A 24,407-nucleotide genomic window follows, 5' to 3' on the forward strand; every position below is an offset into this window, starting at 1 on the left:
ATGCTTTGATAGGTCACACAGAAAAACTGGTAACTCACAGGTCCTCTGCTTCCTCCTCCCATTCCAGGCCTGCCAAGGTTGGCGAAGGAGGGTGTGAAATCAGGACCACAGTTCATTCCAGGAAGACGACTTGGGTCAAGCTGGCGAAGAGGAGTCTTGTTTGCCTGAACAAAAAGAAAACAAGACTGGTTTATGGAGAGCTTTTGGATAAATATTTTTGAGAAATCTCTCAAATGTAACTTTTACAAAGCTACAGGATGAGGAAAATATGCAAAGGCTTAGAGTTAAGGTAAATAGTATCCACCTTGTCTAAGACAACATCGCTGATGGCTGGTAAACCCTCAGGCTTGTTCATACTGGCAGAGATGAACTGGAACCCAAGAAGAAACTCTCTGTCGTATTTCTTCTTCTCTTCTTTGTTAATTGGTTTCCATTGATCTGAAACAGAAGATATAAATCATCAGCTCATTCACTCCAAGCAGTGCTAAACGGAGATCCTCAGTAGCATCAGTGTCCAGAGACCCACCCTCTTTGTACTGGTACTTCATGTCTGTGGCAGCCGGCTCGATGTTCTCTGCATCCAGCTTGTCCTCTTTATCCTCCCAGGTCAGGTCTGCCTCCTCTTGTGCAGGAGGGGCTGCAGCTGGGGGCTTTGGCTCTGGTGGTGGGGCAGGCATCGGCTCAGGCTCAGGCTGGGCAATTACCTGCTCCTTGATCAAACAAATCCAAGTGCAATACTACAATTACTCAAATAATCCAAGAAAGCAGGTTCACACTGAGCCAAAGTGACTGTTTTCATATTACAAGCATTAATTACTCTGTATAAAGGGTTTTTTTCTTTTGTACAAAAAGAAAAAAGAAAAGAATTATCCTTGCAAGCAAAAATTTTCATAATATTTCAAAGTGAAACTGTAAAGTGGAAGAATATTGAGCTAATAATGTCAAAGCACCTTATAATTTCTTTGCAATCAAATGGTAATGTGACTAAAGAGCACCACTTCTTTTATTGACATATGATGCATTCAGGTTTGCTATACTTGTATCACTAATTGCAGAATAAATGTGCCAGAAAATAAAATGGAAATGTCAAACAAAACTAGGAGTGAATGTTGCAAGTTAGTGACTAAATGCCATAGACTTGAGTTTTTTGAAAATACTTGTACCTCCAATTTGAATATTGAAGTGAAATTGACTGGATTGTAGGGGTTGCCACAATACTAATATTTATGCAGCAAGTCTTGATTTTTGCTAAAATCTGATTTATTTTCTTAATTAGGCCAAAACCAATAAAGAAGAAAATTTGGAGATAATTTATGAATAGATAACTTAAAAGTGATCATTCTCTGTAAACTAAATAACACTAAAATCTATACCAGGCTTACTCAGGAAAACAAAGCTGGTAAACGAGCGCAATATGGACAAGATGCTTTTTTTCCAGAACTCAATGATCCACCTCAAAAAATATTTTCCACCCATTTAACAACTGAAGTTGCAGTAAACACACCTCCTTAAAGGCATCTAAAAGGTCTCCAACTGCCTCCTTCTTGTTCAGATCCTTCATCTTTCTCTTCTTCTTTGGCACAGACACAGCAGCTGTAGAAAGGAAAACAATCAGGACATAGACATGTTTAGAAGGGCTTTGAGAAGAAGCAACACAGCTCCAATTTCAGAAAGAGATTGACCTTGCATAGTAGTTTCCACATGAGATGGGGTGACAGTTGGTGGACTGGGAGCCTCCTCCTTCTCCTCTGCTGTGGGAGGAGGAGGAGTAGAGATCATCTCAGATAGGTTGTCAGCTGAGGGAACCGTCTCTGTAGGCAACTGCGTTTCTTCCTTGGTGTCCATCTGGAGCTGCGGAGCATCTTCCTTGACCTCAGAGACAACTTCGGTAACTACATCCTGTACCTCTGAATCAGAAGGTTGGGTCAGGACAACCGGTTTGGTTGGAACTTCCTCGACAGCGGGAGCAGATGCTAACTGGTCGACAGCAGCAGGCGTGGCTGTAATTGTTTGTTTCTCAGCTGCCTCAGCGGCACAGCTCTGCGTGACAGGCTGCTCACTTACATCAGGCTCAGCAATAGGACTGTCGTCGCGCTCAGACATGTCGACTGCAGGTCCGTGGGGGATCTGAGCAGCTGGTAGCGAGAGGCCATTAGGTAAACGGAGGCTGAGCTCCTCAGGCTGAGCAATGGGAGATTCTAAGGTGTCCTCCGAGTGGGTGGGGGGTACAGTAACCGATGACTTCTCATGCTCCATATCTGCCACACCGTTAGAGCTGGGGGCCTCAGCACTCGATGAGTCTAAAGAGGCTTGTATCTCTTCCACTTTAGTCTCTTCCTCACCGGAGTCCTCCTGTTCTACAACATGGTGTGTGTTTTCTGATTTGCTCTGTGCAGAACAGGTGGGGGAAGGGTCAGGAAGGGGTGCAGGGTAGGCAGGGACCTCAGGTGCTGATGGGGGGCTGGGTGTGGGTCCTCTTTGTGGTGAGGGAGCCTCTATCACATCAGCAGCAGGAGTAGAGGCTGAAGGCTTGCTGGGAGGAGGGTGTGTGGATTCGGAGAGTGGAGGGGGTGCAGAAACCTTGACACCAGAGGACGGGGTCTCACTGAGGATGGGATCAACCTTGGGAAGCTCAGGGCTCTGTGGCAAAGAAGGTGGCGTAAGTTTTCCTCCGTCATCTAAAATAAATAATAAAAAGTAGAGAAAAGGTTGTTAAAATGTAGTGGAATTATTTTACACATCATGTATCGACAATTTAATGATGAATTATCTGAAGCAGCCCTCAACCCAAACAAGATTTATGTAGCACCTACCTGGTCTAACCAGCGCCGTTGTAGCAGCAGCAGAGATACTGTCACCGTTGGCCTGAGGCAACACTGTATTATCCGATCCAGATATGGCCGTCTGTTGTGGAACACATAATAAAGAAAAGGCTCACTGCTGAGCATAGCACGCTTTTCCACTTTAACACGAGAAAAAATATTTTTGTTTTTTTTCCTTTGTAAGAAATTTGCAGTGTTTGGTCAAAAGATTTGAAAACAAAACAAAAAACAAAAACAAAAAAACAACAGTCAACATGAAATTTAAGTATATTTGATGAAAAACCCATGATGGCCCAAAGCAAAGTAGAACTTATTTTAAGTACAACCAAAGCAAGTACTAAATATGGTTCATTTTTAAACAAAAGTCTAAAAAAAACAGTGACTTGCATTGTAATTGAATCTCCGTTTGAACCAATACTTCTAAAGAAATTCCACTGCAAACCATTGCCTTCAGATGGTAAAAAGTGTCCATCTGTGTGGACCCTAATCGTAACAATAATGCAGCTGTTTCATGTTTGGTAGAAAACCTTCTGTTGTGTCCAAATTGACATGTAGGATACAAATTAATTTGTGGAAGGTGCTCTGGTCAGATAAAACCACAACTGAAATGTTAGTGGAAAACTTTCAAAACACAACAAACTGAACAAACCATTTTCATTGTGAAAGATGGTGGGGAGATACTTTCTTCCCTCATCAGTTAGGGAAGCAGGACAGTTAATGAAATGATGAATGGAGCTAAATGGAGCTAAATGGAGCCATAGAAGAAAACCTGTTTGAGGCTGCAAAAGACTGGAGCAATCCTAAACCGACAGCCAGGGTAAGATCAATAACCTCAATTAGATTTAGTCTAGACCAAAATCAAATACAAAATTGGTGTCTGTCGAGTGTCTGTTAACTGATGTTCATGTAATGTGACCGATGGCAAAAATGTCAGTCCCTTTCTGTGCAAAGGTAGTAGCTTTATACCTGAAAAGTCATCATTAAAGTATTGACACAGGGCAAAAAATGAATGAGTTTGTTTTGGTGACCTAACTGAGATAACTGAAGGGTCTTCAAAGTATTATTATACTCGTTCATCTTTCAAGTGTTTCAGGTAGCCCTGATCATTCATGTAACTTATGTGAAAAAACATCTGTTCTTGCTGCAACATGTTTAGAATTGAAATAGCATCTTCGGCTTGAATAGTTTTGTTGATAAGCTAACTCCTTTGTTGCACAACTTGAATACAATAGCCTTTTATTATTAATCCCCAGTGGGTCAGGAAAAGTGGCTTTGTCGTCCATCAAAGTCGTTTGTGGATGTCACTTGAATCAAGGGCGTACGGGAAACACAAAACATATGTTCCAGCTAAGGATTTTTGTCGTTAAAAAAAAGAAATTGTGTTAATATTTTTTAACACATTAAAATCTATGTAATTAATCAATCAAAATTAAAGTAATAAAGTTCAGGCCCTAGTTTTCTTGTAATGGTGAATAAAAATAAAAATTAGAACCTTGTATTCGACACATATTGCGCCGTCAGATGAAATCCAATGAGACACTAAAATTTTTGCTTGCAACATAAAAAACCTGAAGGTCACATGAATGCTTTTGCAAGGCTTGGTCACAGTAATCTAACCAAATAAGGCTTCCAACACAGGGTAAAAGTATTAACATAACATACATAGCTATAAACAGAATGACAATATCAGTTTTTGGTCTGAACACAAGTTCAGTTTGTACTTTATCTTTCTAACTGAACTCATTGCGTGCTACTTCAGCTCACCTGTGGGGGCGTTGGGGTAGAGCCACTGCGGCCCCCAGACATAATCTCCTCTGTGATGTCCTGGCCTCCTCGGTTAGGATCTCTTATTCTTATCTGTGGAGCAAAAGTACAAAATTAAGAGCAAAGCATTGCAGGAGGAACATGTGATAGTTTAAGCGTAAGGAGCTCCCACCCTGTAGGGTTAAGACAAGTAAAAAAAAAGTAGATGAGGAAGTTTTGAGTTTGATCAGAGCATTACAAAATGAGGCCTATTACTAGCCCTTTTCTGTGTCGTCTGTTCAGCTCACTCAACAAAATCCACATCTCTATTTCCATTTTGAACAGATGAAAACCAACTCTTAAGATTGCTTCACATTTTCTTGTGTGGCTCTGCTGACTGTGCTTTCAGAGTCAACAGGGAAGCAGTCTGACACTATGAATCTAATCAACCAACCTGAAGCCAAATTGTGAAATTCCACTGCTGGTTTAAACTGGTAGAAAAAGGCATGGCTACGCCAAAGGCGAAGCAGAATCAGGTGTGACAACAGCAGCCTTTCATGTGCACACACAGACATGACATACAGAGGGAACAACTAAAGTGAGTGAAAATCTGCTCACTCACACAGCACAAGCCTTTCTGTTTGGCTGCGATCTGTCGATCATGTGGTATTTGTGAAATCTGACTCATAAAAGCTGAACACTACCGGACAGAAACTGATCTATAAAAGTTACAACCCAGCTTCTACAACACTTTTGCTCTCTAACCTACTTTTCAATGAAAGTGCAGCAATGTTTACCCAACACTACTGACCTTTACCTGGTCCGGTTTTGTTTGCAAGTCCTTCCCAAAAGCAGTACAAACCCCGGTGGGCCTCTCATCCCAAGGCTGGAGTAGCTGCTCCTGCTGGTTTCATGCTGGACTTTCAACTCCACAAAGCAGGGTGGGGGTTGGACACAAAGTAGTTTTGCCTTGGTTTCACTCACATAACACACTGCCAGGCAAAGAGTCCAGCAGAATAGAACCGCATTGAGCCAGGCCTGACTATCTGTAAGCTAGCTAACAGTCTGATCAACCCTCTGTCCTGAGCTGAACAGAACAGGGAGGGAAAAAAGAGAGAAAGAGACTGGCCTTGTAGAGCTATGGAGCTGGAATGTGCACCCCCGCCCACAGAGACTCACACACAGATAAAAGAGGCCTGAGAGAGGAGGAGGGGCATGGTGCGAATGGGAGGGTTTCCAGTTAAAAAAAAAAGAAAGAAAAAAAGCTCACATTATCAAATAGGCAGCAGCTTGCTCAAGAAACTCCCCCCTCCATTTCTTTAACACACGAAGGCTAAAGGCACTCTTCAGATTTCAGTTTCAGCTCACGCCTTCTGAAAGCAGAGGAAACTAGAGCAGGAGGAAGAGGGGGGGTGCCACAGCGACAGCGAACGGCTGTAGGGGGAGGAGACCAGTGGCCACGTGGACCTCAGCTATGTGCTGACATGTCCCTCAGCCCCCTCCTTTCAGGACTCTCTCAGCCAGAGCATGTCCGCAACTTTTGCAATGCATATGGTAAATAGCGACATCTAAATAGCTACTTGTGAGTTTAATATGCCAAAAATGAAAAAGCCACAAAAAGACCTGACTTCACGAGATCAAATTAATTCAGTTTCTTCCGTTTCTGGTATAACAGCTACTTTTTGAAATAAAATGAGTAAAATAAATGTACAAGTTTGTATCTTGTTTATCTGTTTTATTGGCTTGACCAATAGGTTAAAATCACCAATGAAACTTAAAAGATTATGCAATCACGGCTTTCATATTGTGTGCACATTGGGTCATGTATTAATTTTTTATTTTAGTGTTCAGCATAAAATTTAATTCCTATTGGTCAACTTTCAGGTGCACCCGAGGCATCTGTCTTTTGCGTATTCCTATCCATTTATTGACTTCAAACACGTAAATGAATAAAATAGTCATATCATTAAGGCTACAGCTAACAATTATTTTAATAATCGATTATTCTGAAGATTAATAGGATTTTTTTTTTAAAAATTGCACATTCTGTAGATATTCATGATATAACTGCACAAGTGATAAACATTTTTTTGAAAACAATGTTTTGAAAAACATTAAAAGATGGTAACAATTAAAATCTTTTTTTAACATGCAACAAAAATGCAACACAAACATTCCTTTAGTACTCCTTTAGTGTACACTCGATAATTTGTATCAAAGAATGACTGCAGCTAAAAAATTATTCTAACGTGAAAAGCTAAGCCTTGCTTGCTTAAATATCAATCGAAAAGCAAAAAGTGCTGTAAAAGGTTTTTTGTTTTCACGGGATTTGAACCAGGTGAAGAAATCTATGTCACTGGAGTAAAACATATTTAACACAATGCTCAAAAACAGACCCAATTTTGGGTCCTGCAGCACTTCTACCAAGACCAATCTAAGCACATGCTATACAATAACCAGTAAAGGCATATTGCATATCTATTAACGAGCAAAAGCTCATCTAAGTGATAACAAAATTTTCTACCTCAACAACACCCAGGTGAACCATTAAAGATTTAAAAAAAAAAGCATAATTAGGCGCTATTTAGATGCTAACGACTCACACCTGGTAAACACCAGGAACCAGTGCAACAAGAGCCTACCCACACAATCTACCAAACAGTTGAAAACCCAGACTTTGCTGTTTCCAACAATACCAGAATCACCATGCTATGCACAAAACTCACTGAACCAGCAGTCAAAGAAATAAAAAATAAAAAAACAGCTAATTTCACAAAGCTAAAAATATAAATTAAGTCCTTCCTTTTTTGTGTCACAGTCATAATCCGTGTGAGAGTAAATATTTCCACTCAGGTGCTGTAATCCATTGTCCTTGTGTCACACTGATGTGATTTCTCACTATTTTCAACTTTTCTGTCTCCATGGATACCGCCTATGTACTCAAACACTTCCTTTGGTAGAGCACAGCTGGAACTTTAGCTCTTTTGTGATTGATGAATGATGTTGCTATAGGATTTTGTAATCCCCCTGTTTCTATTGGCTGTTAGATGTGTCAATCACCCAAATCAAGAGAACTCTACAAAAAAATCTCCAAAAAAGAGGCTCCCTTAGAAAGAGGACAACAGTTACGGTTTAATTACCACTCTTTGTTCTTTCAGCAAATCGCCTATTTGAGTCTGCCTACTCCAGTCAACATTCATCAATTACTAAATTAACTGATAATTTCAATCATCAATTCATCACTTAAGCCCCAAGTGTCATTAAAAGCAAGTCTAGTAAAATGATACCTTTAAGGTTTAACAACATGTTTGTGAAGTTGCAGCAATATGACTATATGCAATATTTGCATTAATACATATTATTAAAACGCATACTTTTTTTTTAGTTCAAGAACCACTGCAATTTATTCAGAGATAGTGACAGTAATACGAGTGTAAAGCGTATTACTATCACAATTCTGGAAGTTTCTCATGAGTAGGAAAGACACATCATGCTCAATTAATTGCCCCAAAGGAGTTACTGAAGCTTCAAAGCTAGACAGATAAGGCTGTTCATTCCAAGTAAACTGAAGAAAAAACTTGCAATTTAATGACCAAGCCTAAAATATAAGGATTATTATTAACCAAAGGGGAATTCTGTAAAGATATAACTTGATTTTCTAGGAAATGAGTATCAGGAAGAAGTTAATCACGTACCGCAGAGACTAAAAGTCACAATGCTGTCATTTACAGTGAGGTACATTTTGTGTTACAGACCACTAACTCTACCTGTTTGCGTTCCCGTTTGGTGGGGATGTGTTGAGAAGGCTGAGAAGGTGCTTGTTGTTGTTGGGGGGCCGGGTTCATAATGACAGGCGCTGCCTGCACAGAGGGAGGGAACGTGGGCTGTGCAGGGTAGTAAGTCCCTGTAGAGGATAAAACAGAAAGAGAAATGTAAACCAACACACACTGACCTAATGTTACAAGAGTAAAACAAGGGTTTGATCCACACAGTATGTGCAGAAACAGTTCTTCTCCCTGTGTTTATAAGCTGTTTGAGAAGTTCAAACCTTTCCTGTTCTTTATATCTTTAAGGAAGTGAGAGAAGGTTCATGGAAAACACTTAAATTCTGTTTAAAAAAAAACCCAGAACATTTCCATCAATTTAAATTGACATTGAGGACACTTTTGACTTAAAAGCAAAAAGATACTATCCAAAAGTACAGTGTGTGCACCTACAATATTCCCAGAACTTCCAATTTTCCCACTTTTTGTTATGTTAAAGCCTTATTCTTAAATGAATCAATAAAATATTTCCTCATAACCCTAAAACACAACACCCCTTAGTGACAAGAAAAAGGTTATTAAAATGTATGCAAATACATCAAAGATAAATACAATGAAATCACATGAACATACGTATTTACAGCCTTTGTGAATTACTTTATTGAATATGATGCCACAAGCTTAGCATCCATCTTTGGGCAGTCTAGCCCTTTTTTTTTCAGAACCTCCCCAGGTCTTTCAGGTTGGATGAAAACAGTTGATGAATGGGCACTTTCAAGTCTTCCCCAAAATGGTAAATCAGATTCAAATCTATGTTCTTACTGGATAGCACAAGGACATTCATAGAGTTAGCCTGAAGCTACTCCTTTAGTGTCTTGGCTTAATGCTTGAGGTTATCACCCTGCTGACAAATGAACAGCCCAGTACAAGGTTGGGAGCACCTTAGAGCACATTTTAAATCTAAATGCCAGTGAACTGCAAAGATGAAAGGTTTTCTTCTCTTCACAAAGCAGGGAGGTGACCAGATTCTTGGTCACCTTGATGACTAAGATTCAGCTTTAGGAAGTCTTGGTGGTTCCAGACTTCTTCCATCTAGCTGGTTGAGGTCAGCAGTGGACATAACTACCCATCCCCTTAGTAGAAAGGTGTTTGTCTATAATAGTCCACCAATTTATTACATATATTTTTATGGTACATATATTTTTATGGTAAGGCTTTAAACATAAAAGCTGCAACAAACAAGAATAGAAACGCAGGATAGGAACGTTTGAGTGAATTATAAAAATGTATGAATCCATCGATAAAAACATCCAGGACAGGAAGGAAGAAAAGATGGATGGAGTGAAAGGAAAAATTTGAAAATACCAAAAAATGAAAGAAAGAAAAAAAGCAAATAAACAATTAAAATATACTTTAAAGAACAGAAGATTGAAAAAATAAGGAAGAGACAAAAAGTCGGAAAAGGACCAAAGAAATAATTGTTAAGACAGGAAAGGCTGGAAAATACAAAATATTGATTATATATATTTTTTCCATAGATATATACATAGACCAGGAAAGTATATAAATTCAATTCCACACTCCTCCATATTTTGGGTCCATGTGTCTGGACAGAGCACACAGAGGGCAAAGAGACAATGATTCAGCAGTCCCTCACTGCTCGGCACAGCTGACCCTCAGTGCTTAAGGCGAGCTGTAAGTATCACATTCAGAAAATCTATTTAGAAAACTCCTGCCTGTGAAGCACATTTACCTCCAACCCTCCCTAAAGGTTCCCACAAGTTGAAAAATCCTCAACAAACCCCACAACACAAGGCAAATTGCTCAATAACAAACACAGCCATTAGGAGGCATTACCTGGCCTTTTCTCTGGCTTCCGACAATCCAGCCTCAGAGGGAGAAAAGCAAACTTTAAATCAAAGAGGCCATTCTTCAGGCACAGAAACAGCTAGCTGCCACTCAGTCTCCCTTCCCTCCATCGTGCATTTCAGTCTAACTAACATTACTGAGTCTGCATTGTTGACGAGGAACAGCACAGCCTAAATATAGTCAAAACCCACACAGTCTCGAGGACGAGTCTGCGCAGGAGAAAGAAAGAAAGAAAGTGCGAGTGAGACGTGGCCCATTTACCAGAGAGTGCCAAAAGGTAGAATGACACGATTCCTGGACAGCGTCCCTAAACCATAAAAAAGAAGAGACTGAAGCCCTGACTTTTGTTTTACTGAAGCTTGGATCTGTGGTTCTGTGGGGGAGCATGACAGACCTACCCTGAGAGACCTCAGAGTCCTGCTGCTGCTGCGAACCACGGTTCCCCATGTGGAACTCCGACTGAATGCAAAACAGTGTACAGAGAGGAGAAAAAGAGAAGGGTTCTCCTCAAACCCCCTCTCTAAACTTCCTCCAGTTCTCTCTACCGGTTCTCTCTCCGACTGACTTCTTCTACTGTTCAGTCCATCCTCCTACAGACAGAGTTAGTTTCTGATTAGCTCCTCCCACTGACCTTCCTAATTCCTCCCTCCCCACCTTCTTCCCCTCTTGGTCCAAAGACTCCCGTACCTCTGCACCATGAACTTGTCATCTGATCAGCTGTAGCGACAACATGAGAGCCAAATACACGGGGTGGGCCTGAGGGGACCTGCTTATCAAATCGCTCTTGGCAGGTGGCAGAGTTAAAAATAGCTAAAGCCACGTAAGATCACTCCACTCTTTTTTTTCTTCTTCTTCTTCTTTTACAAAGGTTTTTCTCAATTGAAACTTCGGGTATTTAGGTTGGTGTCCTCTTGACTGATGGGATGAGCACCGCAGTAAGATAGAAAAAAACTCAGTCTAAGGCCTTCAGGCTAAAGATTGAGCCTCTGCTAAACTGGCCTCTAGACAATTTGAAACTTTATAAATGGCATATCAGGCTTCCAAAAAAGTTAAAGAAAAAGCAAGTTAAAATTAGTTTTGAAGGTAGTAAAAAGTGTCTTTTACACATCACAAGTAAACTAAAATGTGACTTAACATAACTGCCAGGCAACCAGAATCAGACATCAATAATAGCCCAATCAATGAACTATATTACCTTCGGGTGTTATGAAAATGCTGAATATAACATAAACTTAAAAAGAAACCTAAAACCCTAAACACAACACCCCTTAGTGGCAAGAAAAAGGTTATTAAAATTTATGCAAATACATCAAAGATATGGTTCATATCCATATTGGATGCCTTGAAATTAATCTCTGCCTTCCAATGCTTTCCAATACATTCTCCTTTCAGAATGCCATTACAACACTGCTGTTTCATGATGCCATTTAGGGACATTGTAGTTTGTATGATAAGCTCAGCACTCGCAGTTCCACCAGGTGTTTGATAATAGCTGCTGGCACTAGTCTGGAGGAGCCAAGTAGAGGATTTGTGGGGGAGGGGTTCTCTATTAGAGGAAAGGCTGCAGCTTCAAGGAGGAGCCTTGGGTAACTAGGCGGCACTTTGCAAGACCAAAAATTTGTGCAACTCTGAATGGTTGTCATGGGAGATTAAGGCAAACATGAAAAAATGAAAGCAACATTCCAGGTATGTCTTTTTATGTTATAACTTTGAAAGCTCAAACCAAAGTTCAAAAAAGTAAATTTTACACAATGCCTTGAATACCTCAGACTAAAGTGCTTGGCAAGGAAGAATGTCCCCAAAATCCAGTAGATGTAAACAACTGATGAAACGTTGCAGTTTGCTTTCAGGAGCAGCTAGTTTCTCTTTAGGTAGAATAGAAACTTATGTAACACAATAAAGGCAATTTAATTTTCTAATTAAATCAACCCTCAAATCTGTTCAGCTTTGTGCCTAAAGACACATTCACTTTTTGAAAGCTATTTAAGTACTATTGGAAAGTTTAAGCCTTTTAAATTGTACTTGTGCAACCCACATTTGACTTTGTAATTGTTTATCTTAAGTTGATCATAAATACATACAATATCTCAGTAATGTTGCATTCCATAAATATTCTACAGTCATTTCATTATTAGAGCAGTTCTGTGTATTGTGAGCAGTCAGATGCAGTGACTGCAGCTTCAAAGGTTACGGCACGATTAGATCATGTGACATGAAGAGCAAAGAGCAGGACAGTGAGTGATAGGGGGGAGGCCATTTCTACAACTCTGCCTTCACCACTCTAGTGAGGGACTAGTTTCACAAAGACAACACATACCTCGAATGCCTGGCAGTGAGGGGTCAGCAAGTCTGCTGAAAGGCATTATCACTTTCTGTGCTGCATTGACACCCAGTCACCTCTAGATGGTGGGATAGCACAGCAGCAAGGTCTATATCCACCTACAGTGCCTTGCAAAAGTCCAACTGCCCTACACTACATATGTAATGGCTATAAATTAGGATTTTTTAAGACAATCCAAAACAAAGAAATGCTTATTTGAAGTGGAAGGAAAATGCTACTTGTTCATTCTACATTCTATATAAACAGAATCAAGTTATTTATGGAGTGCATTTTTTATTCAGCCCCCCTTTTGTTGCAATTACAGCTGCCAACTCTTTTGGAGCATGTATTTAGCATCAGTTTGAAGCAGGAGTCAATTTTTTGTTAGGTTTGATGTTGCGCCTTACTCTTTCCATTTCCAGAAGATTGACTGAACATAACCTGCCAAAACTCAATGGCTTGATAAAGTTAATACATCAAATAATGCAATCAAAACCCTTCCAACTTATTTATTATACAGTGTGTTACCAGTGTGTCACCTAGTGTTTTCATCATTTAGCAGTATTTGACATAACTCTTATTTTCCATCTCTAAACATATTGTTTAGTTCATTTTTGTTAATCTATTTTCTGTGTTAATAAGACACAATCTACATCAATTTACACATGCTCCCTAACCTGACATGTTTTAATCAAGGTACCGCAGTGACATGTTTGTATGGCAGTCGAGGCCCAGAGCAGAGCCTCTTACCATAAGTACCATATTCAGCAGGGCTGGTGCCTGGGTAGAAACCTGGGGTTCCAGTTGGGACTGAGTATTGCTGTGGCGTGGCCACATACGTTTGAGAACGGTACTGTAAAAAAAGACAAAAAAAACAGTAAGACCAAAGAAAATCAATTCCACGGTATCACTTTTAAGGCTGTGAAAATTAAAACTGCATCTGATTACCTGTCCTATGAAATAAGCTGGGGCTTGTGGTGAGCTGGGGAACTGCAACTGCTGTTGGGGGATCATCATCATCTGGGAGCCAGGGCCCGCCTGGTAGACATGGGTGGGTGTCACAGCCCGGGGTGTGGTGCTAGCTGGGACGCCCCGAGGCCCGCTGCTGGGAGGCAGACTGCCTCTGTTGGTGTAGTAGGGCTGCAAGAGGAATATAGGTGTGCAGGATGAGAACGGGTAGAACAGTGGAAGAAATATGAGCAGGAAAGGCCTGGGTATCAACAAAAAAAGTGAAAAGAGAATAAAAAAAGATAGAATGGAAAAACACAAAATCTTTTGTTGTCATTTAAAAACAAAAGATAACTGTGTCACAGACAAGAGAAGCTAACCTGTGCAGCTAGGCTAACAGTTTGTATGAATATATGGCCAGGATCCAACTGGAAACATATTGGCCCCGCCTGTCAGCAGGGATGAAGCAGCTAATATGAGTTCATTCAGAGCCTCCTCATTGACATTCTGCTGCAGGGCTGGAAGCTAACAAACTGACACCAAGCCAATCATGCAAACCCCTGCCAACTATTACACACACATCCTCAACATGAAAACGAGAGAAAAAAAAAGAAAAAAAAGGTCAAATCCAGTTACCTGTAGCGACCTGAAGCTTCCCTTCAGCAGCACAAACAGAACACAGAAACACGGCAAACAGAAGGAGTCAGAAGGTGAAAGAAAGAGGATTGAGAAACAGAAAGCATCAATCAGAGCAGAGCAACAGCCCTTTCTGAGGCAAGCAGTGAGCTAACAAAAATCATGCAGAGAACACAAAGAACAGTGGATCCGCAGTGAACCAAGAGCTCAAAAGAATCCATGCACTTTAGATGATGAACACTATTTAAAACCTTTTTAGAACTAATAGCCAGTGGTTACCCTTTGACAGGATTTTTATACAGTGAAACTTCAGCGAAAGCCAGTAAAACAAACATTTGATTTCAAACTGCCTATATCAATAAAATGCTGAAGTAGAGTCTGACCACAGTACATCAGACATGCACTAAAAATGATGGCTTGTTACTGTGAACTTTCTTTCAAAGAAAGAATTCAAATGCTTTTGAAACAGCTTTCTTATGTCAACTGGAGAATGTTTTAGTTCTTTACTTCCTCAAGTTTGCATATTTCCCAGAGTCGTCCAGAGGTGATGCGTCAAAGGCTCAGGTCGTGGCGTTTTTAATGAATCACCTGTAGACTACCTAATGAGCAGTCAATCTCTTTGCTGCAGCAGACAGCAGTCAAAACAATGTCAGTTGGGAAAGCCTGGGAGGAATTTTAATGAGGGAATCAAACAAACACCTTCTTATTGTGATAAAAGAATTGATCACCATCTAACATTACATAAAACATTCTCCGGAAAATTACTGCCACAAGTAATTCTGTTAGATTTAGTGAAAAAAAATATTTATTTGCCGTTATTTAAAACAAAATTGTGAGGATATGTTCTCCAGCTGTGACTCATTTCATCAGTCTAATTTAAACAGGAACCTTTAAATCAGCTTGATTCCTCTCCTCTTCCATCCTACTATCACTTGTGAATAATACATCAAGATACCTGAAACCTTCCGCATAAGACAGACCCATACAGTTAGCAGTCCTCTTGTTATTAGATAAGAAGCATGAGCTCAGACTTAGAGGAGCTAATTATTATCCCGGCAGCTTCCCCATTCAGCCGCAAACTGCTCCAGAAATGCACGGTGAAAGACCCAGCTTTCAGCTTCAAGGCGCAAACAAAACCACATCATCTGCACAAAGCTCATTAGAGACCCAAAGTAAACACACTTGTCTCCATGCCTACACCTGGAGATCCGGTCCATGAACGCCTCATACACAATGGGGAACAAAATGCTCATACTTTGAGCTTTTTTAGACTATACTGAGCATCCCATAGTTGTCTCGGGTGATGTTGTTTTAAGTTGTCTCCAGTTCAACACGTGGACCAAAAGGTTTATTTCACAGTTAAAGACAAAAATGAAACAACTGCAACTGAAGTTGGTGAAATATTTTCATATCTCGCGCTACTTTACGTTCTGTAATATTTTATATTTTTACATCAGTGGACTAAGAGTGAAAGAACACAAATAAGTACATTACTGAACTAAAGAATACCAGTAAATATACTGTCAAGATACAAATTCTGACAGTTCACCCAAATAGTTAAGCTAAATATTCGATTCAAATGTAAATGTTTAAAAAGGTTTTTAAATTCTGCCATTTTGCTCTTTGTAAAGCCACTTTGGCAGCAAAACAACCTGATGTCAGATAACTGGCTGAGGTATTTGCCGAGCCTGCAGCGGCCTATTTAACAAGCTTTCGTTGTCTGATGTTAAATGTAGTGTCCAAAATAAGCACCATCTTAAAAACAGTCACTTTTGGGAATGTTCAAGCGATAAGTCTTTTTTGTAGCCAGAAATGCTTTTAAAAGTGGAAACCTATTTAATAAGGTTTGTTTCAAAGTGTTTGGATTTTCCCAGTTTGAGACAGTCCAATTGATTTAATAAATTATTCTTTGATCTTTTGTTCTGTCAGGTTGACTTGTCCAAACTTTCTCCAAGAATCACTTACCACAGTGTGCTACAGCTAAGATGCCAAACCCTTGTTGTTACAAAATACACCTTAAGAAGAAGAAATCTTTCAGTGAAGCTGATAAAGGAGTTTCATCACACTACTTAACCCTTACGAAGATCTGAAGCAACTTTGTCTCTGTATGTAATCTGCGGTTTGAAGTCCTTAGTGGAAGTAAATCATGAATTTTTGCAAACATAAAAGCACGAACCGTAGTGTTTCAGTTTTAATGCAATACAAGATTCTCTTCTGGTTTTTATGTGTTTTATTCATGAAACTAGGGAAGGGTTAATTCTCAACTCTTTTGTAACCATTTGATTCCCACCCGATGTTAGTCAGATGTGCTGTTAGTACCTGTTGGTGTAAAGGTCGGGGCCCGGGGGCAAACTAGAGGAGGAGGAGAGGCAGACAAGACAGATGTTAAAGACAGAAGCTCAAAGTTCATGCATGACTCTCCGTTTACAGTTTTCTCCTGTACATTCGCACCTGATCTCCAAAACAAGAAAAGTGAAAAGCCAACATTCTATGATAAAGCATGAGCAGGAAGGTCAGATAAACCACCACTAGTGTAACTCTTAACTGTCAACTTCTTTTTAGCAAATAAAAACTAGATATCAGATGTCCACTAGGAGTGATGGATACATATTAATTACCTTAAAGCCCCAATTCAGCACCAAGTGAAAAACACTCCAATTCTACAAAGTCATGCAAGATGAAATGAACTGTGAAAGACCCAAACCATGCGGATCTGATCAAAATGAGCTTAGAAAATGAACACCAGAAGAGGTGAGGAAACGTGAGAAGAAGCCATGAGAACATAGACAACCTGAAACATTAAACACATCAGTTCTATACTGTTTGTTCCTTTTATTTCCCGTAGAAAGAGCTATATATTGATATATTCCCTGCCTTATGAGAATTTTTGACTGAGCAAGCCTGGCTGAAGAAGAAAGAAAAAGCTTGGCTCATTGATGTGAAAGGAAAAGTTATCCTTTCAGGGGTTGAGAAAAGCATCACTGGAGGTAAGGGGCAGGTCAGCGGTCAGTCTTACCTGTCGAGGCTGTGGTGTGGGGTTCATCTGTGGAGGTGCTGAGGTTGCGAACACAACGGAAGAAGGCTGCCCAGGGGGAAATGAGGGCTACAACAGACGGAAATGGATATAAACATGAGAAAAACTGGAAAAAGAAGGCTGCCCTGAAGTTTATGTTCACACTGCAGCCATAATAACCCTCTCTCTTATAGATACGCTTGTTAGAACATTGACAGAAACATCAATATGTTAGAGCTTCACACAATATGAAATCACTACCGTTATATCCATAACTGCTCTTAAAGCCTCTTAAATGATAGATTATTATGAATTTTGTTTCTACCAATGGACAACATTCAGGAAGGAATTTAACAAACCCAATGTAGGGAGTGAATTCTGCGCTTCTGTTACAATCAGAGAAATGCCTGCTAAATCTCTGGGGGGGTTTTTCTCACAGGTACGCCAAAGATCCAGCAGGCCTGTTATCAGGCCTGAATATTATATTAAAATATCAATGCTCCATTATTTAATTTCATCAGAGCTGAGATCAGTTGCAGAGTCCACTATGACCTACCCACATCATTAACCCAGCATGCTTTGCATAGGTGAAAACATGGCAACCTCAATAGGCAAAATATATAACAAACATGCAAATTTTGAAGTAATTGTGATTTTTTTCATAAATCATTAACAGCAGCTTTTAGGTTAATATGAAAATGACAATATATTTAGGCCAATATCATCAACTTCTTGGATTTTTTTCTCCTCTGATGAACCTCAGTGAGATTAAACTTTATGAACTTCAAGAGTCTATTGAGACTTACCTGTGAAAGACCAGGGGACGGGGCAGGATGGGGGGCAGAGGGGGGTCCTGTTATAGGCTGTGGTGCTTTATTCATTTCATGGGGTTCTGCATGGGGAGGCAGATGTGGACCTGTGTAAAAATCTAACAAAATAGAAGACAGAAGGCCTCAGTTGGCGTGAAAAATTGTTAAGATGTGTTAAAAACAACAATAAAAAAAAGGGCTTACATTTATGATTTTCCTTTTCGGTCCAAAGAGTAGTTTCTGTGTGGAAAGATATTGTTCCTGAAAGACAGAAAAACTCATAATAATGACAATGTTCTGGTTTCATGTACATTTTCAACAGCAATTCAGCATTTAATTACTTGTTTCTCAATTGATTAAAGAGCAAAAACACCACTGACCACAAACAAGTAGATTTTTAAAAAATGCCACATATTAAATTTTTGTGTTTCCCAACACAAAAGCGCAAACCTCATGGCTGGAGTGACATGTATTTAATTGTTAAAAAACTGCCTCACTTATTGTGTCTATGAATAGGTAATGAGTTAAACATAAAGAGCCACAATAACTTAATTGGATGAAATACAAACATTTCACTGCTTGTCTTTTCAAAAAAACAAAGAAAAAAACATGTAGAGCACCTGATAAATAATGCTTCAAGTTTTTTTTTTTTTTTACATTTTTTTCATGTTCAGCCACAGACCTCAGTATACATTTCAATTTGATGTCACAGAAAAACACAAAGTTAGAAAACAACAAATATTTCTTACAAATGCATTTGTATTTACCAGTCAGTGCCCCCCACCCAAAAAAAAAAACATAGTTGACTGCTTAAAATTACCCTGAACTGTTTTTTTTTCTTGTTGTGACAAAATGTGAAAAGGTTAAAAAAATATAAATATTTCTTAAAAAAATAAGCACGAGAGACACAACGTTTCTCTTGCAGCAAAGCAGGTAAAGTTCGAGAAATTTTTAGAACATCCATTTGAAATACGTAATGTGGATCACATTCAGCTATTACCAGTAAATTTAAGTTGGTACCAACAGTGACCAATAATTAACAACTTATTGAAGCAAGCATCCAAGCATCTGTTCACCAAACATGGAATAAAGAAGTCCTATTTTTTATCGTATAAGTGCAACATGATGTAAATGAATGAAAAGCATTGCTCATTTAAAAGCTTTCTGACAGTTCTATGAGTCTTTCTTGTGGTGCCACATTCGTTATTTATAACTAAAGCCTCTATTATATATGCTAATAGCACACTTCTATACCAATCTGCTCACCCTTCTCCCTTACTGAAAAAACAAAAGGAAGCAACAGTGTAAAAGCCATGAGTCATGGTGACTTAAGGGTGTTTTTTTCAAGGAAATCACACTGCAGAAGGGACTATAACCTCTGATCTTTTCATAACTATACCCACACTAACAAAAACACTGACATGACTACATTTGCTTTTAACTGAGTAATAGTTTCCATTCATTCAGCCAGATGGCATCACCGACTTAGAAAAACGCTGGTGAAGACATTAACATTTAAAGTTCTGCAGTTACTGATTCAGGCAAGATATGAGGAGAGAATAAAACCGTTGAAATGTCAGGGAAAAGAACAACCAGCACAAGTCATAGCCTAAGTCACACTTCCCAGGCCATGTAGGGACTGGAAGGAAAATAAAATGTTAAATAAATAAACTGAGGGCTGAATGGGATCAATAAAAGACAGAGACTGTCTCATGGGCTTTCCTCTGGTGAGCTGGAAACCACACAAATAAAACCTATTGGATTTGGAGCACAACGCTAAGCAAACTTGTATAACCAATTAAACATTAAACCATCAGACATTTATGTATGCAGAACTAAAAAAAAAGGAAAAGTTTGAAGAGAAAGTGAAGCAAAGTTCCCACTGCACTCCACATCTCACTGTGGTGCTTTCACACGCCGTCCTGTCATCTGAGCCGCCTTAACATGCGAGCACCACAGGGGTCCAGACAGCCCCCATTTCAGAAACATGCTCCTCCAGCTATTGCATAAGCATAATGACCCAGTAATGGAGAGTGGCAGAGCACCTGTTTGCTGCAGACAAACTCAGATTAATGCCTATTCAAATGCAAACATAAATACTACACTGGCCTCACTGCTTGGGCTGATTTCAGCCACAGTCAAAAAAACTTTGCATTAAACCAACTCTGACTGTTCACATTTGACTTTAATTTCTCAGAAAAGTTTTCATTTTCATCCCGTTTTAAGCTGGACAATAAAGATGCCAGTTTTGAACTCAAGATTTCAGTCTTTCTTTGGTCATACCCTCATACCATACCCCAATTGTGCTGCCATCCTTTTGTATGGCAGTCATATTTTCGAAACAGCGTTATGATGGACTAAAAATCACAAAAGTATACCTTCTGCAAAAACTGTCTGAAAGCTATCCAAACGGGAGCACAGAGGTGCTTTTATTGCACCTCAAAATTTTACAGTGGTACAACTCCTGTCAGAAAAAGAGGAGTGGAAGAAAGGAGAATGAAGAGAAGGGAAAAAAAACAACAGAAAATCTTGCAATGACGATATCAGGTGTGATAAATCCTTATTTTCTTGTGCTGCCATGAGATTCCATCCAACTGGCTAAATGTTACATCAGCACAAAAAAATGCTAATTCATAACACTTATTATGTTAGCCGACTATGAACACTCCTTATAGAACATTTTACTGAACAAAAAATATAAGAGGTGGCGGGTTGCATAAGCAGAGAAAAAGAACAAAGCATTTATAAACTATGTGTCATATTCACTCATTCACATTGGTCAGATTTTTTTTTTTTTTTTTAAGAAAACAGCCTGAAGATAATTCATCTCGATTCAGTAATCATTTGAAACCTCATCTGCAGCAAAGGCTGGACAATAAATAAATAATATGTATTGCAATAGACATGTGATCAATATCAATAGACCATACGTCACATGGAAAATTAAATCATTTCACAGAACTACAATAGTAAACCACACAACATTCTGTTCAGGCAGAGGAAAGACTTTAGCCACTCAACTGTTAAAGCAAGGATGGTGGATTCAACTAACTCGCTCATCCAGTGGTTATCTAGTAACAACCTGTTGATTAATTTGTGAAGCAGCAGTTTCAGGGTTTCCCACTGTGCCTAAACTGCACAAAAACAAAACAATTGCATGGTGGAATAACTGGGAAAAAAAGGAAAGACAGTCCCACCCGTCTGGTAGCATTTCAGATTAAAAATAAAATTTAAAAAATTAATTGATAGACTGATATAATATATATATATTATATATTTTCCAGCCCAATCTGAAGTAATGCTGTGTGAGTAAGAGTAGATATGAAGCATTTATTAGGAGAATGAAACTGGGTGGTGGAAATGATAAGCCTGTGTTCTTCACCTAGACCTGACACTGAAAACTTGATGCATTCCACTCAGTACAGACTATACCGGAGCCATAACTCCTTCAACAACTGATGACACAATCACGTCTTCAATAAGTGATTCAATAGAAATCTCAGTTTTGAAATCAGTTAACAGCTCCTGGCTCATAGAATGACAAATACAAAAACAATAACAATATAGTGTTATCTCAACTACTCTGATGAATATAGCCAACAATTAGCAGTGAATAATCAATTTAAGTGAATGACAAACTATTGACACAGTCCACAGTGGAAAGGATTTGCAAGCAGTAAACATTATGCTGCAGCAACGAGGCATCACAACACCTGTCATCATCTTTCTCCTCTCCCTCGCCATCCTCCAAAGCATTTTGCCAGAGCCCACTCATGCATGAACTCAGGGCATGTGGCAGCAAAACTGTGACAGCCTGGTTCTGACACACCATACATTTGTGCTGTGATTAAATCTCTGCTGTGATTAAATCTCAGATTCTGGTTGAAGCATGTCTGACATCCCTGCATCACAATGGCAGTTGTTTGCCAACAAAGAAAGAAATATTTGGGGTAAACATATCTATATATTATGCAAAGTAATCAACGTCCATTTTGGACTAGCATCTCCTGCTTGAGTCACATGTCTGCAGTGTTGAACATCAGGATCATCATTTCTGCAGCAGGAAATAGCTCAAAAACGAACATTAAGGCTTTCTGTTTTCACCAATCTCAGTTCATTATAGTTCAAACAACCATCACCAGCACATATTTAATGTAAAGGGAGGGCATACATAGCTGTGTTATGACACAGGGGCGTGTCTGTCTACGCGCAAGCAATGCGTTACGATGACATCTACTAACGTGCCATGGCGTTAAATTCATTCATAAGAAGCACTTTCCTCAAACATAAGCGCCTGTAAACACGGAGCAGGAATGTCCCGAGCTCTGCTCAGCGCCCGGTTAGCCATCATGCTAACTTTCCTAGGCCCAACCTGGATTCACCACGTGGTTCCTCCCGCTGTTGGCGCGATACGCCGCCCAGCAGCCGGCTTCACGCCAACCACGCCTAGGCCCGTTTTTAGCTATGACAACCACGCGTGTATCATAACATGAATTCTGCCAAGCCAAGAATTAGCCAGACGCGATAATCAATAAAGGATGCCACTGACTGAAGTAAAAGCTCTTGCTCGGTACTCAGTAGCTTCTCACTGGCGAAATATTAACATGAGCGGTGGATGAGCGCTGCACATGAAAGCACCAGAATCACAAAATAATAGTGATTGTTTTCTTATTTCGCACCTAACACACACCTGCCAACGCTGCCAGCCTTTGCAGCAGCGTCCACTGTTGCAATGCTGCAGATGCGGTATCCCAGATGATGCTCAAATGAAATCCAACATTCCAGACTCCTTGTCCTGCTTTGCCCCCGCTCAGAGGGCATTGCAGTTAGCAAAACTTCAAGAATGGTACAAAAAACGATAAACACACTGAAGCTTATTTAAAATACACGTGACGTGATATATTTTATCGTGTTTTATCTTAAAATGAGAGCACAGAACAGTTTGTCTCGTGGACAGATAACAGTCAGACTGTGGTGTTTGGATTCTTCACCGTAGAAACCACACGTCTCAGATTGCTGGCACAAAAACTGCACAGTAATCAAATGGCTCCGACTATCAAATCATCACAGACTTGTTCTGGTCTGAAACTGTTCCAGATTTTTTTGCTTTAAACACAAACTGTGAGACGTATGTCCCATCACTTTCTGCCACAACTAAAATAAATATAGTACAAAGTGGTATAACAGCTAGCGATGTAGTATACGGCAGGATAGCTACGGTATAAATAACGCTAAGCACCGATGCTACTGTCAGTCTATTTCTTCGCATATGTAGTGTATAGCACAGATTATCCGTGAGTAAGGACTAGTAGTGGTAGTACGCTGTAATGCTAGCTTGCTAGTCAGCGTAGCGCCTAGCGAAGAAAGAACACCCACGTCGTCTTAGCACGCAATGCTAACTAGCGCTAGCTAATCCCTGAAAACAGCAGGAGCAGCAGTCAGCACTCCACAAAGTCCCACCACAGAGCAATGTGCCGGGAATAAAACTATGACACTGGCTTTTAACTTATCCCCAGGCAGTCAAAGTCAATATCCTGTGGTAGATATAAGAAAAACTAGATATTTTAATGAAGAATTTGGCCGAGGACCGCGGTGTTACCTTTCTCTCCTTGAGTCCGCAGAGCCGGACGGACGGAAAGCTCCCCGGAAGCCGGTAGCTACTAATTCCGGCCAAAACTAGTCACGTGAAAATGTCCCAGGCAGCAATCATTCATTCGCACTATGGATACTTTCATATCAGCAATAATCTTTCTAATAACACGTGTTAATGTGCGTAAAACCGAGAAAGTGTCATTATATGTTTACAGTTTAAACAGGTTCAATCTCCAAAGTTTTCATGGAAATTTAAAAGTAAACAAAGGACTTCAGGAAAGTGTTCAAAAATTGTATTCCAAAGATTATTTTGGGATTCAGTCTTTGCTTTGGTTGATTCGGTAACTCTTTGCGCCTTCCACCGTTTATTACAGTTTAATGCAGTTGATACAATTTTTCCTTCACTGGGATATTACAGCTTTGCATTGTGAGAGCCTCATTATAATCAAATCTGTTTTGAATAGGATGGCTTTCCACTTTTCTTTAGCCAGTTCTAGTTTTTGAGATAGAAACTATGGTTCCCATATGGATTGGCAATTATTAATCCTATTATAAAAAGCTGCATCCCAAATAAGTAAGCAGGTCAGGGACATAAAAAAAGAATAACATTGAGATAAGACAGTATTCTGACAAAAAGATAAAATAAAAATTCAGATAAAAACATTAGAAGTACTAAACTAGGGTTTCTTTTTCTTCAGTGGCTCCAATCCTCTTCCGTATCCATTGCTTGTCAGGATATCCAGCCAATGGAAAAAACAGAATTTTGTTTCTTGACATAATTCATTACAAAATTACATATTTTTGCAGTCAAATTTCAATATTTTCCCTTTCAAATTGGATAGAAGCTGGACATTTAAGTTCAAAATGCTAACTTTAAACCTGCTCTTGTCA

General features: G+C 39.5%; 1 protein-coding gene across 7 annotated transcripts in view; it reads right to left on the bottom strand.

Annotated features, from left to right (window-relative positions):
• LOC129358995 (eukaryotic translation initiation factor 4 gamma 1-like) overlaps nt 1-23,567 on the bottom strand; it is a 33,568-nt gene extending 10,001 nt beyond the window's left edge. The window contains exons 1-16 of one of the 7 annotated variants that reach the window (XM_055028307.1): nt 23,524-23,567; nt 18,129-18,185; nt 17,922-18,043; nt 17,119-17,205; nt 16,422-16,454; nt 14,103-14,123; nt 13,467-13,658; nt 13,278-13,371; nt 8,333-8,469; nt 4,587-4,679; nt 2,814-2,904; nt 1,683-2,678; nt 1,505-1,593; nt 527-710; nt 305-438; nt 39-164 (exon numbers count right to left, since the gene is read on the bottom strand). In XM_055028307.1, coding sequence (XP_054884282.1) covers nt 39-164; nt 305-438; nt 527-710; nt 1,505-1,593; nt 1,683-2,678; nt 2,814-2,904; nt 4,587-4,679; nt 8,333-8,469; nt 13,278-13,371; nt 13,467-13,658; nt 14,103-14,123; nt 16,422-16,454; nt 17,119-17,205; nt 17,922-17,996 — 2,352 coding nt within the window. In that variant the 5' untranslated portion in view covers nt 17,997-18,043; nt 18,129-18,185; nt 23,524-23,567. Of the gene's footprint in view, nt 1-38; nt 165-304; nt 439-526; nt 711-1,504; nt 1,594-1,682; nt 2,679-2,813; nt 2,905-4,586; nt 4,680-5,376; nt 5,826-8,332; nt 8,470-10,186; nt 10,374-10,596; nt 10,762-13,268; nt 13,372-13,466; nt 13,659-14,102; nt 14,124-16,421; nt 16,455-17,118; nt 17,206-17,921; nt 18,044-18,128; nt 18,186-23,523 lie in introns of those variants that run through there. The other 6 variants (XM_055028306.1, XM_055028308.1, XM_055028309.1 and 3 more) reach the window with 6 other exon arrangements.
• Nucleotides 23,568-24,407: the final 840 nt, after the last annotated feature.

Source organism: Poeciliopsis prolifica, unplaced genomic scaffold (genome assembly GCF_027474105.1).
Source record: "Poeciliopsis prolifica strain line A6 unplaced genomic scaffold, Auburn_PproV2 SCAFFOLD004, whole genome shotgun sequence".
NCBI classification, from domain to species: Eukaryota; Metazoa; Chordata; class Actinopteri; order Cyprinodontiformes; family Poeciliidae; genus Poeciliopsis; species Poeciliopsis prolifica.